At 46.6% G+C, this 20,509-nt stretch overlaps 1 protein-coding gene across 5 annotated transcripts in view; it reads right to left on the reverse strand.

Annotated features, from left to right (window-relative positions):
• Tyw1b (tRNA-yW synthesizing protein 1 homolog B) overlaps nucleotides 1-19,934 on the reverse strand; it is a 175,401-nt gene extending 155,467 nt beyond the window's left edge. For all 5 annotated transcript variants that reach the window (XM_046456021.2, XM_046456019.2, XM_058583040.1 and 2 more), the window contains exons 1-7: nucleotides 19,787-19,934; nucleotides 19,153-19,283; nucleotides 17,351-17,488; nucleotides 14,708-14,809; nucleotides 12,912-13,106; nucleotides 11,392-11,676; nucleotides 1,134-1,256 (exon numbers count right to left, since the gene is read on the reverse strand). In XM_046456021.2, coding sequence (XP_046311977.1) covers nucleotides 1,134-1,256; nucleotides 11,392-11,676; nucleotides 12,912-13,106; nucleotides 14,708-14,809; nucleotides 17,351-17,488; nucleotides 19,153-19,283; nucleotides 19,787-19,790 — 978 coding nt within the window. In that variant the 5' untranslated portion in view covers nucleotides 19,791-19,934. The remainder of the gene's footprint in view (nucleotides 1-1,133; nucleotides 1,257-11,391; nucleotides 11,677-12,911; nucleotides 13,107-14,707; nucleotides 14,810-17,350; nucleotides 17,489-19,152; nucleotides 19,284-19,786) is intronic.
• Between the last annotated feature and the right edge of the window lie 575 nt (nucleotides 19,935-20,509).

Below are 20,509 nucleotides of genomic sequence, written 5' to 3' on the forward strand. Positions count from 1 at the left end.
TCTGGAACTGTGCTACTTGGTAGATGATAAACACAGGCCAGTGTGGTTTTCACCTGCCCTTCCCTTGCCGTGGGTGCACTTGAGCATCTCTTCCTACCTTCGAATCTGCTGGCAGAACTTCTGAGAATTGCCTACTTATTTCTGGTAAGGTCAGTCCTTCTTATTACTACTTCTGCCAAGGTTTTCCTAACAATTCTTGCATGTTCGTTGGTGCACTGAATTTATGTGTAATTTAAAAGAAACAACATCTTTACCCTACCTAAAACAAGGTATGTCTTTCTCTTTATCAAGTCCACTTTGATACTTTCATGAATATATTAAGCTTTAAAATACAGGCTTAGGGTGTTTCTTTCTAAATCAAGTCCTAGGTGATTATATTTTTATGTGGCTATTTTATATGCAGCATTTCTTTCACAACAGGTTCTCATGGGCTATAACATAGAAATACAAAGCTTATTAACTCTTTCACGTTACATCCTGCTGCCTTACTGAACTGTCACTTGATTTTGTATAGGTTTTTCCCTGGTTTTCTCAGATTTTAAAAGCTTTCCATCTTCTTTGTTCCAAGGCTTACAGATCTGATGTATTTGCAGTTTACTCTCATTTTTCAAAACTTACACTAGTCTTTAGGTTTGTATATATTATTTAAATTGCAGATGATTAGAATCCACATAAACCCTAATAGATTACACACTCTCACCCACCCCTAAGCACTCCCAGCCCATTCCAGCACTTTCCGTCTTCCTAGAGCCCCCCCCATGCTGATATCAAGGCTGCAGCCCAGGCTGCCAGACGAGAGCCCCGCACCTCTTGGCCTGTACAGAACATAGCAGACTTGAGCAGAGTCCACACAAACCCTCAGACAGCGAGGCCCACCCAATCCACCGTCCACCTTCTCCTCTGTCCTCCTCCCACCCCCCGCTTATCCTCCTAGGAGTCTATTTTTACAGGGCCGGGAAGAAACAAGTTCCACAAAACTCCTGCATGCGACAAAAAAAAAAATTGTCAAACTATCAAGACAGAAACCAGAGAACGAAGACTCTCACTGTGAGCTCTGATGGACCACGTGAAAAACAGAACACTGGAGATCAGCTGCCGGCAGGATCAGTGAGCACTTCCCAAAAGAACAATACCTTTTCTTTATTCACGAGATCCATCACTTTTCCAAGATCCTCAACATCAACAACAGAATTCCGGCCCTGATGTTCGCCAGCACCATACTCTTCCTCACTGCTGCTCTCACAAGGCTCTTCCTCCTGGAAGAGAAATACTTTGTTTAAGAAGAGGTAAGGGGGACTGGGGCTGGGGCTCAACGGCAGAGCGCTTGCCTGGCACATGGGAGGCCCTGGGTTCAATCCTCAGCACCACATATAAATAAATAAAATGAAGGTAATGTGTCCAACTACTCTTTTTTTTAAAAAATAAATATTTTTTAAAAAAAAGAGGTAAGGGATACACTGTTCAAAATAACAGGCAATTTCTCTCACACTCCCTCCAATGATAATATCACCATCTTTAAATTATTATTTTTAAAAAAAATCCTGTCTTTGGCATCAGACTGAGTCCTGTAAAGGACACCACACAAGAACAACTGATGGCCCACCTGCCCTCCCACACGACCAGGGTGAGCAGCAGCGGGTGAGACGGCAGCTGGACGTGGGCTGGCTGGTGCTGGGGAGCTGGCCAGCAACACATAAGCCCCGGATTCCATCCCCGGCACCACCAATGCAAGCCAAAGAAAGTAGAGGGAACGTGGCACCCCTACAAGGAAACCTTTGTTGATAGGATTCGAATCCCCAGTAGCCCCAAAAAGAAAAAAGAAACACGCTGAGCACCTACTGTGCGCCCAGCACACAGTGCTCTCCACATGCTCTGAACAGATGCATGGAATTCACACCGACTCAGGCCTCCTACCAGTGAGGAGAGGGAGGCTGAAGAGGCTCGTGAGGGGCAAGCACAGGCACAGCCTCACCCCTTTCTCCAGGGAGATGTGAAGGCAGAATGCAGGATGAACAGGTGCTAGGAAATGAAGTAAACAGCAGGTACTCTATAACTCAAGGACCATTTTAAAGCTGGAAGAAACGAGGCTGCCAACCTTTGTGTGCTGGTCAGAATGCTCCAGACCACAGCAGAGACACCACAGTCACGTGGCACAAAACAGCTCTTCTGCCAAGTGGCTCCACATTCAGTCCCAGGTGATGCTGCCATGGGCACCCTCAATGCCTCCCATTTAAAACCAAGCCTGATACTGCAGAAGCAGCATGTGGCCGGCTCACTGGTCTGCCTTCTGTGTTGTCAATAAAGGGACAGGCAGTCATCTTTGCCTTTCTTCCATGTGACAAAACACAGCCAGGCACCACAAAATGACAGCCAATAGCAGACCATACACAATGGTGTCCCAGGAGATCATCACTCCTACTGAGGTCACAGCCTTCTTAGTTTACGTGTTCTATGGTGCCTATACGACAAGGAACCACGTTCCTCAGATCCTGTGCTCTGGCAGAGCAGCACTGGGCTAGGGGCTGTACCTGAAGGGAGGGTCAGGAACTGAGTCGAGTGCCTGCCTATAACATGAGCAGCTCAGTGGTCCAGTGCCCGCCTATAACACGAGCAGCTCAGTGGTCCAGTACCCGCCTATAACACGAGCAGCTCAGTGGTCCAGTGCCCGCCTATAACACGAGCAGCTCAGTGGTCCAGTGCCCGCCTATAACACGAGCAGCTCAGTGGTACAGTGCCTGCCTATAACTTGAGCAGCTCAGTGGTCAGTGCCTGCCTATAACTTGAGCATGTCAGTGGTCCAGTGCCTGCCTATAACACGCGCAGCTCAGTGGTCAAGTGCCTACCTATAACATGAGCTGCTCAGTGGTCCAGTGCCTGCCTATAACACAAACAGCTCAGTAGTGGAGTGCCCACCTATAACACGAGCAGTTCAGTGGTCGAGTGCCTATAAGTTGAGCTCCCTGAGTTCCAGCTCCAGCACCCACAGGGGGAAAAGACATCTTCAACTCACCTCTCCCCAACTTCAACAGAAAAACTTCTTCAGGTGAAGGCCACCTCATCTCCCAGTTCATGCACAAACTCTCAAGAATGCAGACAAGAGTGGCATCTGTGACACACTTGCTAACAACTCATCATTCTGCCAGCTCTGGTACAGTGCTTCCCAGCCACCATTGGAACACACAGACCCACATGCACGCTGTCCCGCTGCAGTTATCCGGGGTGATGAAGATCAGTACTGCCCATGACCCCACGTTCCTCTCTCTCTCCTGTCCAGTGGATTTCAGAATCTTAGACACAAGCAAGACACCGGGGATCTCCTCATCCATCCCTTATCTTATCCTAAACCATAGGTCAGTGAACACTTTCTGTAAAGGTCCAACAGAAACACTTCTGGACTTCAGGATGTGCACGCTCCATCCAAGCCAGCAGCTGTGCCACTCTTTTAACACTAAAGCTGCTACACAAAAATGTAGGAATCACCGTGAGGCTGGGATTGTGGCTCAGTGGTGGAGCGCTTGCCTAGCATGCACAGGGCACTGGGTTCCACCCTCAGCACCACATAAATGTAAAATAAAGATATTGTGTCCACCTAAAACTTAAGAATAAATTAAAAAAAAAAAAAGGAACCACCATGGCTATGTTACCCGAGGCTTTTAAAAAAATAAAAATAAAAAAATCTGGCAGTAGACACTCCTCTATATATTCTTAAAAGCCTCAGAGTTTCAAGCAGAAATTATTAGGCCAAGAATTTACTACCTCCCAAGGGAACCCAGGTCATTGCCACGTAAAAATTGAATCACACCCACCATTAACTTGGCTCTGCGACCTTGGGAAAGCTTAAAAGTTCTCTTCCATGAACAGTAAACACAGTTCATGTGAGGCATGAGAGCTAGAAAACATATTAACACATTCCCCTCCTCTTCAAAGGCTCTGATCCAGTTAAAGCACCACAAGGACACACACTATGAAGTGGTAAAGCTTTAAGGAAAGAACCCGGGAATACAGAACCACACAGTTTGGCTCGGAATCCATGAGCGGCGGCCTGAACAAGATGGCGCCTGGGCCAGATGTTAGGGATGATAAACTGGCCTGGCCAGGGAAGACAAGTGAAAAGCTGTTAGAGGTGAACAGGGGGAGTGCTGTGGTAGATATGAGATGTCCCCCAAAAGCTCATGTGTAAGACAAGCAGGAATGTTCGGGGTGAGAGCTGTAACCTAGTCTAGTCAGTGGATTAATACATACACTGACATGAATTAACTGGGTGGTGACTGTGGGCAGGCCGGGTCACTGGGGGTGCCTCTGGGTCCCTGGCAAGTGGAGCTCTCTCTGCTCCCTTGGCCACAGCCTGACTCTTCCCCCTTCCATGCCCTTCCACCTGGTGTCCTGCCTCACCTCAGGCTCAGAGCTGCAAGGCTGGCCAACTATGGACCGAAACTCTGACACTGACCAAATGAATTTTTCCTCCTCTCCGTTATTCTTGTCACATCTTCTGGACATAGAAACAAAAAACTTAACTAAAAGAGGGAGGAAGGTGTGCTCAGACCACATGGATCTTACACATCCTGGAAGAAGAGGAAGCTTCTAAAATGATTTAAACAGAGAAATAACAGATTTGCACTGCAGTCTGGGAACACAGAAGATAATCTAAAGGAGACAGGACCGTGGACAGGAATAACCAGGAAGAAAGCACTGCAGTACTCTAGGAAGAGAAGATGCTGGCCTGAGTCAGAGAGGAACAGGAGAACAGAAGACTGGGTATTCAAACTCACCTGGGGTGCAGCACAGACTCAGACCACCAAGGAGACCAGTGTGACTGGACTGGTCAGGAAGGCACAGAACAGCAGGATGAGAGTGAGGCAACTCCCAAGTCAGAACAGGTGCTGCGGTCAGGCAAGGAATGGCGGCTCTGATTAACACAGCACTAGGAGATCAGGTAAAGCTTCTGAGTTCTACTTTTAAGACAACCCTAAGTGTTGGTAAAGAACAAATGGGAAGAAGACAGGAAGGAGAGAAGACCTCTGACAGTCTAGTCAAGAAATGTGGCTTGCACTTGCAGGTGAGCAGTAGCGATGGAGGGAAATGGATGGATGTGAGCAAGAGTGGGTCAGAAGTCACTACGACCACAGGCCAACTGAGCCAGCACCCAGCCCAGCCTCAACACGATCACTTTCACATCATCTACGGCTGCTTTTCTGATCAACGGCAGAGTGACAGTGCACACCACATGGCACACTAAGCTGAGAACACCAGTTGGTCCTCTACAAAGGTTTGCTGACCCTTGTTTTACACAGAGACAACCCGACTCTCTCAGAAATTAAATACAGAATGAAGGAAAGGCAGGAGTCGAGCAGGGCTCTTAGGCTTCCTTTTAAAGCAACTGAGAGAGTGTTTTGTCTGCTGAGAGAGCAAACACTAGGACGGAACAGACAGGAAGCATGGAAATGAAAGCTCCGTGCTGGACCTGTGCAGTGTGAGTGTCTTAGACAGGTGAGCACAACTTCTAGTGAGGAACAGCACATGCAAGAACAGCATTCAGGACAGCCCTAAGAGATGACACAGATGTGGGATGACAGGTCTGCAGACTGCGTCTGAGCCCTAACACTGTACGACACCACCTGGGAGAGACTGTCTGCAAACTGTGTCTACAGACTGTGTCTGAGCCCTGAGACTGCACGACACCACCTGGGACAGACTGTCTGCAGACTGTGTCTCAGCCCTGACACTGCACGACACCACCTGGGACAGACTGTCTACAGACTGTGTCTGAGCCCTGACACTGCACAACACCACCTGGGAGAGACTGTCTACAGACTGTGTCTGAGCCCTGACACTGCACAACACCACCTGGGAGAGACTGTCGAGGAGGACACCCAGCACCCAGCCCCGGGTCATTCCCACACTCAGAGAATGGATGGAGGAAGACGGCCTCCAGTAAAACGGGAAGAAAACCCTGAGGACCACACAATGAAAATCGAGAAGAGAGGGATTCCAAGGAGGGCCTCTGCCAAATGCTGCCGGACTCCAGTAAAATGACGAAGGATGATTACCAAGAGGGCGAGAAGGCCGCGTCAATGGGTGAGAGCCAGCCACAGGGCAGATCACACACCTCAAACCAGTGTCCATAGAAAACACTCACTCTGAATAACATGGTATTTTTTAGACACAATTTCAAACGCACCACTGAGTTGACAAAAATATGAGAAATCCAGATACCACACATGAACCACACAGGGAATCCCAGAAGGTAAGGGAGGAGCTGAGACTGGGCTGAACTTTGGAGACGCTGACAGCTACTCAGGACGCAGACAGAGAAGAGTCAGGACTCACTGCAGGGAGGCCAGTGAAGACCAGAGCCAAAATCCACAATTGAGAGGCCAAACCCTTCACACCAATTAGAAATAAATTACGAAACCAAATCCTTAACAGAGAAAGAATCTGATTTCCACAGTTAATACATCAGAATGTCCAAAAGTTCTACTTTTAAACAACAAAAAAATTATAAATGCAAAAAAAAAAAAAAAAACCAAGGCCCCTTTACAGGGGACATTAACAGAAACTCTCTGCTATGTTTGAATGTGTTTTCTCAAAAACGTCTGTGCTGAAAACTTGATTCAGATGCAACCCTGTTGGGAGGCGGGACCTTTGGGGTATTCAGATCAATGCCACTACAAAAAGACTGTGAGAATGGACTCACTCTGTCCCCTTCCACCTTCTACCACTACGGGTCAGCAAGAAGGCCTTCACTAGACCCCACATACCAGCTTGATTTTGGACCTTCCAGTCTCCAGAACTGTTGGAGAACTTCTGTTTCTAATAAATTACCCAGTCTCAAGTACTCTGTTACAGTACCAAAAAACAGACAGACATTGTCCCTGAGGAAGCACAGATTGAATTTTATTAAGACTTAAAGTCAACTTGTCTTAATATACTCAAAGAGATAAAAGACGTAGAACAATGTTTTAACAAATAGAGAATAGTAACGCAAACATAGAAACTATTCAAACAAAACAAATTCCTGAGCTGAAAAGTACAAAACTTGAACTGAAAAATTCACTGGAATGTTTCAGTAAGAGATGTGAACAAACAAAAGAATCCGCAAATGTGAGGACAGATCAGCTGAAACAGAGCCTAAGACACCTGTAGGGTGCCATCAAGAGAACAAACACACATGTCAGGGAGTCCCAGAAGAAAGGGAATAGAAAGACAAAGAATATATAGAGAAATAAACATTGAAAACTTACCAAATTTGAAAAAAGACAGGAGTCTAGACATCCAAAAAGCTCAACAATTGCCAAGAAAGGAATCAAAATAACATGCCAGAAAAAAAATTAAATAAACACAAATGAAGGGGTTGGGGATAGAGCTGAGTTGGCAGAATGCTTGCCTAGCATGTACAAGGCCCTGGGTTCAATCCGCAGCACCACAAAAAAATTTTTTTAATTAAAAAAAAAAAACACTACAAAAGAAGGCAATAATGGAAAAGAATGAGAAACAAAAATATGTAACACACAGAAAACGTGAAAAATGACAGAAGTGTTTCCTTACAAGTAATTACTTAAAATGAAAATGAATTAAACCCTCCAGTTAAAAAGCAAAAATACCCAGAATGGAAGGAGAAAAAAGGAAAACAAAAAAGGCATGAACCAACTCTATGTTATGTGCAAGAGACCAGCTTCAGTTCCACAGACACAAAAGGTTAAGAGTGAAAAAAACGGAAAAAATACAATCTATGCAAATATTGACCAAAAGAGATGGGAGGTGACTATCAGACAAAGTCAAATACAAGAAACGAAGGCCACTGTATATTAACAAGAGTTGATAACTAATTCCATCAGGAACACCTAACAATCATTCACACAGATGCTTCATCTCATAAGAAGACCCAAAACAGATGAAGCAAAACTTGGCAGAACTGACAAGAGAAACACACAGCTTTACCACAGCTGGAAACATTAACACCGCACTTTCAATAGTAGCCAGAAGAACCAGCAGGTTAATAAGATGCAGCGCTGGGAGGCACTCGATGCCCGAGAGCACCCAGTCCTGAGTTCCTTCCTTCTCAGCACTGCAGACCACCAGGGACAGTGACACAGGAAAAAGGGCATAGGCTGTGCAGCACTGTGCGGCAGGGAACCACACACACAGAACTGCCACCCACAGAGAGCAGGCCACACACTCCCAGTTCACATGGGACTCTCCAGGCAGATCTCGTATCAGACCAAAACACAAGTCTCGATAAAATTCTGAATTCGGAAGTATTCTGTGTATCTTCTCTGATCACTAGAGATAGAATTCAAGGGCATTTCAAGAGATAAAATACCTAGGGGAAAAAATTAACCAAGGAGGTGAAAGGCTTATACACTGAAAATTCAAAACACTGTTGAAAGAAGTTAAAGGCTCCCTAAATAAATGGAAAATACCCTGTGTTCATGGACTGAAACACAAATTACTCAGATGACAGCCTGCCCAACATAAATTACAAATTCAACTCAATCTCTTTCAAAATCCTAACAACCTGTTTTTCAGAACTGGATAAAGTTGATCTCTGAATTCATATGCAATTGCAAGCAGCTCCAAACAGCCTCCAAAAACAATGCTGCCTGCCTAGCAGTTCCCAGTTTCCAATCACACTGCAGCTCAGTCATCGATACAGTGTGGCCAAGTTTCCCTTGTGACTGAGAAGAGTGAAAAGAAAACCTAGCAAGATCAGCAGAGTAGAGCAAGTGGACCAGGAGAGGGAGGAGGGAAGAGAAGGGAAGGCCTGGTGAAGGAGACTGAGCAGAAGTCATGTGCAGGTGCCAACACGGCATGACAGACCTCACAAAGCATGACCATAAGGCACCAGCAAGGAAATAAACAGCAAGAACCTCAAGAAAGGAAGTCTATCAAATGGAGAATTTGCAAATTGCAATTCTGATAGGTGTGTCTTCCCAGGATAAAATCAAAACTCTTACACACTCAACAACAAAAAGACAAATGACCCAATTAAAAAGTGGGTAAAGAGTTGAATGCACATTTCTCAAAGGAAGTCACAGAAGTCACATAAGTGACGATAAGCACATGAAAAAAGCTCAACATCCACAGTCACAAGGGAAACGCAAGCCCAAACCACAGCAGGCGTCCCTGCACACCAACTTGGAGGGCAGGTGAAAAGTGGGAAGGTGGAAAACAAGTGTCGGGAGACGTGAGAACTCACTCTCCCACGCTGCCAGGGGACATGTGGAATGGGCACCAGCTCTGTAGGTCACGCGGCAGCACTGCCAGCCGGGCGCCTCCTGTGGACACACCAACGGAACTGAAGGCGTGTGGACGAAGGCTGGCGGCAGCAAGGTTCACCACACTCAAAGGCAGGAACAGGCCCAAGGCCAGCACACAGAGGCCGAGGAGGTATGGCACAGGCCAGGCACACGCTCACTGAGTACTGACCATAAGAACGGAGACAGTCCACACAGGTGATCCTGGGGAAGGCAAGTGGAGGAGCCAGGACACAAAGGTCCCACACTGCACGACCACACTTACATGACTCTCCAGGTCACACGGTCCACAGACAGAAAGCAGACAGGGCAAACTGGGGGAAGCAGGGGGGACTACCTGAGGGCAAAGGGTTTTCTTTAAGATGACAAAAAAGTTCTGGAACCAGATGTAAGTGGCAGTCATCCACAACTGTGAATATGCCTAACACTTTTCAACTGTTTACTTTAAAAAGGTTATTTTTATGTTACATGAATTCTACTTCAATAAAAAGATTTAGAGTGAATTTGCGGTGGCGCACACCTGTAATCCCCACAACTGGGGAGGCTGAGGCAGGAGGATTGCGAGTTCAAAGCCAGCCTCAGCAACAACAAGGTGCTAACAAGCAGCTCAGTGAGACCCTGTCTCTAAATAAAATATAAATAGGGCTGGGGGTGTGGCTCAGAGGTCGAGTACCCCTGAGTTCAATCCCTGGTACCAAAAAAAAAAACATGAACTGAAGGAAGGATAAGCAAATTCAAGCAAAAAGACTAGCTGGAAAAAAAGGCAGATAAATGGGAGGTGGAGCGGAGGCTCAGCGGAAGCGCTTGCCTGGCATGTGCAAGGCACTGGGTTCGATTCTCAGCACCACATGTAAATAAATATACACAATAAAGGCCCTTAAAAAAAAAAAGAAGCTCTTTTTCAAAAAAAAGGCAGATAAATGGATCAGTGACTGAAGATGGGCAATAAGGGAAAATTTGCTTTTTTATGTTGCTTAAACACTAATGCTTCCAGAGTATGTTTGCTTATTTACAGGCACAACCTAGGAGAGAGAGAGAGAGAGAGAGGAAGATGCAGGAAGAAGAGATGCAATATGCAAAGGAACCAAGTCCCTGACCCCACAGCACAGACCAGACACTTGTCTTCTGAACCAGGAAAGAGGGCAAAGGTGGCACAGGGTAGGAAGACCTCACCGGGTTCCTTCCCCTCTGGTGGTTCCACAAGAGACATGGAAGAAGTGGTGGGGGAAAGGAGCTGTGCGATGACTTCTAGGAGGGTGAGGAGAACTCGCAGGGGAAGGGAGGGAGCCTGGTGGGTGCGTGGCTGAGCCTGTGGCCATGATATGCAGGGCATGGGAAAGGCACAAGCTGGCTTGCAGTGCGGCCAACAGTGAGGCAAGTGAGGGTGCTCACCAGAGCATGAAGTCCAAAGGAGGCCCACAGAGAGAAGCAAGCCGTTTCCACTCTCCAACAAAAATGGCTGAGAGCAAATGGGGTCAAGAGACTTTAACGTAGGAGCCCTGGCATGAGGCACAAGTACGGGTCACAGGAACCTGGATTACAGAGCTGACTACAGAAGGGAGAAACCAAGGCTGTGGAGGTATGAAGGCTGCCACTGCTGAGCCAGGGAGCTGGGCCCACTCACACCACAACTTGGCCAAGAAGAGCGAAGGCAAGCAGGGTCAGGGTCTTGAGTAGCTTCTGAACGTCACAAGTGACCAGGTGGCCAAAAGAAACAGCTGTGGAGAGGACAGCACGGACACAGCCTGTAGACATGAGTGTCAAAGAGACACTCAGAAACGTTCAGAAAGTGAGGGAAGAAACAGGTGAATCCAGCGGGACTTGCAACCTCTGCTTAGGTGACAATGGAATCATTTATGTCGCAAGGAACATGATCTGAGGAATAAGACGGGTGGGACAATCTGACTTCTCTGAGACTCCGTTTGCTAACCTGCAAGATGTGTTAAGACTCTACCTATCTCAAGCAATGTGGCGATGGAAGGGGAGATACAGGAAAGATCCAGAACTACAGGCTAAATACAGCATGAGTGGGAGACTTTCCTTCCAGCCAGAAGCCCATGAACTGGTTCCAGGGGCAGAGGTGACGTTCGCATTTCCAGACGTGGAGGGAAGCAGTGAGCGATGGCTGGCCACATACCTCAGTGTCCCTGGGCTGCTGGGCAGCCAGGGCGAGAGGCTCTGGCTCCTCATCCTCTGTGCCATGCTGCTTGGATTCGCACTTGCCTCTCCTGCAGTTGCCCCCACAGGACGTCTCTCCTTTCTGAAGAGCCTGCAACCGGGAAATGAACCTGGTTTTCCAGGCTCTGAAGTCGGCCTCGATGCTGCCATGTTTGCTTCTAACTGCATCACAGTCCCCATCTCCTCGGGCCAGCACACGACGAGCACCAAGCATCCAGAGCCACTTATCAACATTCTTGCCAACCTGCAAGAACAGAGAGATAAGCCAGACGGCATGTGGGAGTCTAAAGGCCCTCAGACTGCTCTCCAGAGCCCAGGGCTGCACGGGGCTCTCGCCAGGGGCTGCTGAGGCACAGGGAACTGCAAGCCCTCAAAGGCTACTCTCAACCCAGCCAGGCTGCACTTTAGGTAATATTCTAATTCTCTGCGAGAAATTTTTTTTTTGACAAAGAAACAAACAAACCCTGTCAGTGGACAAAGTGTTAATAACAAAAATGAAATTAAAACTGCTGCTCTAAATCATGGTCAGAACAAAACACTCATTAGCAAAGCAAATGAGTTCCCAAAATGTAACAAAGCCTGTGGGGCCAAAGCCCAGTTAGTAATAAAGTACAAAGAGAATCAATTTGGCAAGACTCATATCTCACAAACTCCCTATGATCTGAAACAGTTAAGCTGAGGCACAGAGGTCAGCTTAGGTTGCCAAGGGGCAAGGCTACATGAATATTTACATACACGAACTTTCTCATTCTTAGTCTAATGCCTTTGAAAATACAAGGGAAAATCTACACTGTGATACAATGAAGGAAAACCAGGACTAAAGCAAGCTGAGTGCCCAGCACCACACACTCCACCCACCACAGACCAGCCAAGGGCCCTGAGGGACAGATACCCAGGAGCTCTGGTGACCCTGCAGAACATGAAAAGCCAGAGGCTCTGTGGCTTGATTTCTTTAAGTACAATGAGCAGGATACAAATAAAAAGGAACCAAGTTAACTTCATTTCAAAAAAGACCCAAGAAAATAAAACAAAAAAAACTTAATATTTTACTACAAAAAAGATAGTGAATGTTTATTCTCTATTTTCCTTTAACAATTAATGAGTTCACCTGTTTTAAGAGTTAGCTTGGGCAACAAACATCATTCAACAACAGAACAGGGAGCTGAGAAAGTCCAAAGACTCAACAATCTTCACCTACATGGCCTCCAGGGAGCCGGCAGCTCGGCTTGACGGCCCTCAGTCTACCCCAGACACCAGACGGTGTGAGATACACTGTATTCAACAAAAATTTATTGACAGCCTTCTACACATCAAGGTGTGGTCAGGGGACAAGCGCCACCACAAAGAATAACTCAAGAAATTTACTGTAAATACCAAAGTTTGTAGATTATGTCACGTACACATACACATGTATGAGTTATTGCTGTCCCTGTTTAAAATGAAAAAATAATTTATACCCGTAATTTAACACAGACCCACCTTGTTGAAGTGGCTTGCGTAGGCAGAATTCCCCAGGCCAAACACAGCGTATCTCATACCCTTCAGGTAAGTTCTGCCAAATCGAAAATCACTGGACGCCTCTTGTAACCATTTGCAGAACCACTCTGCACTCTCCGTGGGTCTGCCATCAGTATACGTCGCAACCAGGAAGGCACAGACGCTCTTACTAGCAATCTAACCAAGATAGAGAACTTAGAAGGACACTGAAGGTAAAACTTATCTAAGAATATTCAAGATACAAACAATCTCAGTGAAGAAGACCCTTTGCTAAAAGGCTGTTACTCCTGTCACCTAACCTCTAAGGATAAGGGGCACGTTCATAGACACTACTTATTTTCCAAAGGACCCCTTGCCAGGAACAACACCCCGCCTGGCTCCAACCCGTCTCCTGGCTGCTTCTCCACGCTCTATCCTACTTCTAGACTATAAGTTCCTATCATCTTTTTTTGTCATATTGGAAACAAAATCCCAGGCAGTCAGGAAAAAAATACAGAAAGGTCTCCTAAAACTACTTGAAAAAGTCATACAACATAACTCCTCACAACCTGGGTTCCATAACCCAGCACCTGAAACACAACTTTTTTTTTTTTTTTGTACTGAGCATTGAACCCAGAGGCATTTAACCACTGAGCTATATCCCCAGTCGATTTTTCGTCTCAATTTTGAAACAGTCTCACTAAGTTGCTTAGGGCTTCGCTAATTGCTAAGGCTGGCCTTGAACTTGCAGACCTCCTGCCTCAGCCTCCTGAGTCACTGGGATTACAGGCCTGCACCACTTCATCTGGCAAAAAACAACTTTTAAATGTAAAGTAACTCCACACTTGGTTCCATCACCTACCTGGGAAAGAAGCCTCAGCCCTTCTAGCCCAGAACCTCATCTGCCTGTCTCTTCAGAGTTCCAAGTCATGAGGTTAGACTTTGGTCACATGTTCTTACTTACAATTAAGGATCAAAGTTGGCTAATAAGTTTTCACAAATAATTTATAGCATATCCAAGCTCATCTGCACCCCAATATTTTCTTGTGGAGACGGATGGACAGAGTAACAACTAGACATTTATCCAGCAAAGGGCTGGCCAACTGTGAGACAAGGTCTCATGGCATTGCCCAGTCCTGCCAGGACTCCTGGGCTCAAGTGATCATCCCACCCGGGCCTAAGGAAGCTGAACCAGTAACTCCATGCCTGGTTTTTGCTGCTGATTTTTAATAAACTCTCATTGGAACTGCACTCACTTGTTACATACTGTCTACGGCTGTTCTGTGCCTTGACCATAGCTACGTGGGACACTAAAGATACTTCCTTTGAGACCAGTGCCATGGCACACACCTGTAATCCCAGCTACTCAAGAGGCTGAGGCAGGATTGCAAGTTCAAAGCTAGCCTCAGCAACAGCAAGGCGCTAAGCAACTCAGTGAGATTCTCTCTCTAAATAAAATACAAAATAGGGCTGGGCACGTGGCTCAGTGGTCGAGTGCCCCTGAGTTCAATCCTCAGTACTAAAAAAAAAATATAAGGGAAGGAGGAAATTTCAAGCTATCCCACCCCTACCTCAGCCCAGAAGTATCCACCCCAACAAAGAACAGGCTACACCCCACGGCAGGATCAGCACACTACACTACACATTCAGCGCTTCTGATTCATGCTGAAAATTAAACTGGCTGAAATTCCTTAACATGAAAAATCAGATTTACTCTGAAGACTGTAATTGTCCCACATATCAAGAGGTCAATTAAATTTGAGTTTTTGTTCAAGAAAAAAAATAAGATGATTACCAACCTCTTCTACCAGATGATCATCCGGATCATATTCTTTCAGATTAATAACTGCCACTGGCAGATCTAGGGAGGTCACTGCTTTGGCGAGAATTGTCGCAAATCCCTAGTAAGGAAAAAAATAAAATCATCAGTAAGCCAAACAAGCACAGCACAGCCCTCGTACCTCTGCTGGCAGGAGAGCTCGGCACTCCCTGGGAAGGCTTCACTGGCAACTAGTATCTGCCGTGGCAAGCACACGGCACCCTCGCGCTCACAGTGTCCTCGTCACCCTCCCAGAGGCCACCACTGATCCTGTTCTCACTCTGAGGGTGGCAAAGACCAGACCCACGCTGGCTGGACATTCCAGCAGCTCTGCCCACTAGAATGAACACATAAAAAGCACAGAAAGAAATGTGGGGTATGACGAGAAGGGGAGATACAAACAGAAGCAGGCTGACAGGTGACAGCCCTAAAGGGACTCCAGGTCCGACAGAACCACGGACCACTACAACACAAGATGGGAGAGATCTGGGCAGGAGGGAGCCAGGCAGTGAAAGTCCAGGTGAGGGAGGAAGGCACTCGGGTCGAAGAGTGGAGGCGACACCAACCCCTTACCCCTGGCAAAACCCTTGCCAGCTCTTCCTCAAGGAAATGAACCAAACCTGGGAAAGATAAACTGCTAGCCAGATTTTGGCACCCAGGAAAACACCCTCCTCTTTTCTCTACGGTGGTCCAACACCTGACTCCTTGCCTTCCAGGACTGTTAGCTGAAACTGGTCATCCACTGGCACTACCATGCCAGTTTGGGTTCTGGGCAATATTAGAAAACAGTGATCATGACAAACATGGCCCTTGACCTCAAGCAACTCGGGGTCTAATGGAGACAGAATATACTAGGAATGAGAAAGGAGTACACCAGAGGGTGACTAGCAGCACTACGGAGGAAAAAATCCCCAGATGAGGGCAGAAAGCGCAGGACTGGAACCAGTGAGAGTTGGTATCACACATGAAAGGGTAAGGACAAAGAGCATACTGAAAAACAAATATTTAGTCTTTGTCACCCAGCACAAAGCTCTAAATCCCTTGGAATTCACTGTCTTGCCTCAGGTTCAATCCCCAGCACCGCAAAAAAAAAAAAAAGCTCAGCAGGCACAGCTATAGACAGGCACCTACCCCAGCTCAGCTAGTGAAGGCAGCAGTGTCAAGCCAGGGACAGCTGAGGACTGTGTGAGTAGCTAGTATGAGAGTTCAAAATGTTTTCCCATTATTGATAAAGACATACTCCAGGAGCAGATGATAATTTAAACAATCATCAAGAATTAAAAACAGGAACAGCAAAAAGGGATTCAGAGGTAGTGAGGTGGGTGCTTTCTGGAAAGCACTTTTCATTCTGAAACTTCTTTGTGCCTGGATTTGTTACCATCTGCAAGGATTCATTTGTTCTTTTAAAAAATTTAAACACACACATAAAGAGGCTCTGAACAAAATATTTTATGCATAACATGAAAGGACTTTGATTCAGCTTCTCATGCATTTCTCCCTTTCCTCAGGTTTCCCACCTGCGCTGCTGGAGGCTGACCTTGGTGAGAGGCTGCACTAGAGTCAAAGACGACTGAAGTGCTGATCACCTAAGAAGCATGCTTCTGAGTGAATCCTCAAGAGGGAAGTGGATCCTTCTTCAGTAGCAGACAGAAATAAGTCCTTGATTTTTTATTTATTTTTTTTTTAAAGAGAGAGAGAGAATTTTTTAATATTTATTTTTCAGTTTTCGGTGGACACAACATCTTTATTTTTATTTTATGTGGTGCTGAGGATCAAACCCAGCGCCCCGCGCATGCCGGGCGAGCACACTACCGCTTGAGCCAAATCCCCAGTCCAGTCCTTGATTTTTTAATAATTCGTTCTCATCCTAGCCCTACAGAAAATCTTTTTTGGGGGGTGGGTTGCAGTACTGGGGATTGAACCCAGGGGCACATTTTTTTTAGAGACAGGGTCTTGCTCAGTTGCTTAGGGCTTCCCTAAGTTGCTGAGGCTGGCTTTGAACTCATGATCCTCCAACCTCAACCTCCCAAGCAGCTGGGATTACAGGTATGAGCCACCACACTCAGCTAGAATCTTTTCCTAGAAAGCACTAAATAGCTCTGACCACCATAATGAAGAAGAAAGTGTCATCTAGACACAATTAAGAGAATATGAAGCAGCTCTCAGCTCTATGCATGTAGTACACATCTATTTTAATGTCCATCTTAAACACTTGATATTATTAGACATCAAAGCACAATTAAACAGGTGTGTGAACTGTGAAAGAAGGGGCCTGCACGGGTCACTACTGCAGTCATCCTGCTTTGACTACCCCCTAGTCCTGGAGCCACAAGCATCAGTCATGAACTCAGAAGTCTCTCCATCCTGCTGAAGCAGAAGCAAACTTCAGAATAAAGACCCTTCGTGACAATGACCACCAGACACCATCCATCAGCTTTAACTGAATGCAAGAGATGAGACCCATCCATTCACCCAATCAGAAAGGAAAAATGTATGATGAAAAAACAGGGGAAGTAACTAAAGATAAGAAGACTAACTCAATCCAATGCCAAAAAATATATTTCAGGAATTTTCTTAAAGCGTCAAGAAATCAAAGGAAAAAAACACCATATAAAGTTCTCACCTTTGCTGTACCAGTCTGGGAACCATAGAAAATCTTCACTCCAGATACAAAGATGTGCTTCTTTGGAAGGGAGGCATAATCATTTGTCATCAGATCCTGAGCTGCTTCTGGAATAGATCTCTCCTGTGAATTTTTGCCCTTGAAAATAAACAAATGCACAAAATCCATTAGGCTTCAATCTCTTCCCAACTTCAGTATGGATCAAGATTAACACAGCACAGCTATTAACCCTCTTCATTATTTTCTTAATCTTTCTGGTTGTACTCCTCAAGTATTAACCTCTTGGTATATCTAGGTCCTTTAAAGACAACATCTTTTTTTTTTTTTTTTTGGTACTGGGGATTGAACTCAAGGGCACTCAACCACTGAGCCACATCCCCAGCCCTATTTTGTATTTTACTTAGAGATAAGGTCTCACTGAGTTGCTTAGCACCTCACTTTTGCTGAGGCTAGTTTTGAACTCACGATTCTCCTGCCTCAGCCTCTCAAGCTGCAGGGATTACAGGCATGCACCACTGTGTCTGGCAAGACCTTTATTTTTTAAGACTATAATGATTCCCATTCCCTCAAGGGTAAAGCAGGTATGAAAGGGTAAAACTGTGAAAGAAGGGGCCTGCACGGGTCACTACTACAGTCATCCTGATATCTTGAGGGGACCTGGTTGCGGGAGCCCTTGTCAATACCACAATCCAAGGATGCTCAAAACTCTTACGCAAAATGGGTTAGTACTTGCATATAACAAAGCACATCCTCCCATATGCTCTAAACCATCTTTAGATTACTTATAATACCCAATACAACATAAATATTGTATAAGTAGCAGTTACACTGTTTTGTTTAGGGAACAAGACAAGGAACAATGTCTGTATAAGTTCAGGAGACAAGTTGGGAGTTCCCCAAGTATTTTCAATCTGTAATTGGGTTAATCCTATAGAACCCAGAAGGCCAACCATGCATACTTTCCTCTGCAATGTGTTTTATTGGAATAACAGTGGAAACATTTTTTTGATCCTTCATTAGTGGAATGCAAAAAGAGGACTACTGCTGCTTAAAAGTACAAAACATTTTTGTTTTTCTTATAAAAGATTTTTTATAACAAATTTTTCATTACTAACATCTTCCTGTAGCTGGGTTTGATGGCACAGTCCTATAATTCCAGGGACTGGGGACAGAAGGTAGTTGGGGCAAGAGGATCACAAGTTAGAGGCCAGCTTCAGCCATTTAGTGAGATCTGCCTCAAAATTAAAGTACAAAGTACTGGGGATGCAGCTCAGTGGTAAAGTGTCTCTTGGTTCAATCCCCAGTACCCCAAAAAATAAGCAAACAAATAAAGATCTGCTGTATCTAACTCAGATAATAGAATAATAACTTATTCTCTAAAAACTTCAAGAAAAAGATTATGAAGCTATTAGAAAATAATAATGAGACCGGAAGCTCTTTGGCTGGCATGCACTACTAGGCCCAGGATGCAGTCTCCAGCAAACACACACACAACACACTAGAGATCAAACATGAAAATGATTCAAAATTACTTTTAGATTTTCTGCATTTCTTCTGAAAGGCTTGGAAAATCTGCACTCTAAATTCTCTGTAAAATCTGATACCTAAATACTATATTAAAAGGGAAAAGAAAACCTGCTCGACTCACCTGTTTCTTTTTTTTTTTTAGATATTTATTTATTTTAGTTGTAGTCTGACACAATACCTTGACTTTATTTATTTTTATGTATTGCTGAGGATCGAACCCGGGGCCCTGTGCTAGGCGAGCGCTCCACCGCTGAGCCCCAGCTCCGGCCCCTTACCTGCTTCTTGATGAGAATCTGGACACAGATCCAAAGGCTGATGCCGAAAGCAAAGCCCAAATAAAGGTAAAACCTGTGCATCCACAAGGACAGCAGAGGCGAGGAGAGGTCCCAGGCGGCCAGAGGGCGATCTAAATTCAGAACGACACCTTAGCCACGCTACTTAAAGCTGCAAGAGAAACACCCCCAAAGCCAGCCCCCAGGTTCACGTAGGGGACCTGCTGGAACAGCCCCGCAGACAGCGCCCACCGCGGCAGGCAAGACCACCGAGAGCCAGATCCGGCGCCAGGAGGCGACCCGGCGGCGAGGCCCGCGAACCGTGCGCAGCCAGTCCCCGCCTCGGGCCCCAGGCGCGCGCCGCCGCCGAGGGCTCGCGTCAGGCCTCGCCGCGCGCGGAGGGGACGCGAGGAGCGCCCCGAGCTTCGGCCGGGCACGACCCCCAAGGACCCCTCCTCCGGGTCCTGAACGTGGGGCGGCGAGGCCGTGCCTTTCCGCCTCGGAAGCGGATGCCGGGACCTCGCCCCCAGCCTCCAAGGGCAGAAGCGGGTCGAGCGTCGCGGCCACCGGGATCGCCTTCGGGGGCAAGGCCAGGAGATCCGCCCGCCTCCTCACGCCTCGCCGCGCCGGGCCTCACCCATGCTCCTCGGAGCCCAGGCCCTCAGGCCCGGAAACAGCTGTTCCTCAGCGGCCGCGAAGGCCAGAACTTGCAGCCCGGGGACAGGCCATGCCGCTCGCAGCCGCGCGGGACCTCTCCAGAGCGAAAGAGGCGGGCCGAGAGGGGACGCCAGACGCGCCGGACCCTGCCTGGATTGGCTCAGAAAGGAAAGGGGCGGGCCCAGCGGAAGCACCGCCCAGCGCTCTGAGCCGGCGCGCTTTCCTGATCTTGCTCGTATTGGCTCAGAGGGGAAGGGCTCGAGGGGGGAGCACCGCCCAGCGCGCTAGGCAAAAGGGCCCTGGCCAGCGCTGCCAGTGGTGCTCGGATTGGCTGAGGAAGAAGAGGAGAGCCCAGAAAGAAGCACCAATCAAAACACTAGGCAGCTAAGTTCGGCTGGGAACGCGGCGGGGGGAGAACTAGGGGAGGAGTATTAAAAGACCGGCGTGTGTTGATGTTTGGGTCTCAGTTCCGTGACTGTTACAAGGTGCTGAGCAATCGTGGTTAATGTCGTTGGACGTACTGTTAAAGTACCTGCTTCACTATTTAAGGCTAAAATCATGGGATGATTTGTCTTAAAATACTTGACCAAAAAATGAAGAATAGGAAATAAAAGAAGGAAAAGTGTTGCCAAAAATGAAATAGGGACGATAGGAGTTCATTGCTTTTTTTTTAGTCTCTATTGTTTGGTAATTTTTCCCTTTA

The sequence above is a fragment of the Marmota monax genome, unplaced genomic scaffold (assembly GCF_021218885.2).
Source record: "Marmota monax isolate L192 unplaced genomic scaffold, Marmota_monax_Labrador192_F-V1.1 WCK01_AAM20220418_F8-fsc00235, whole genome shotgun sequence".
NCBI lineage: Eukaryota > Metazoa > Chordata > Mammalia > Rodentia > Sciuridae > Marmota > Marmota monax.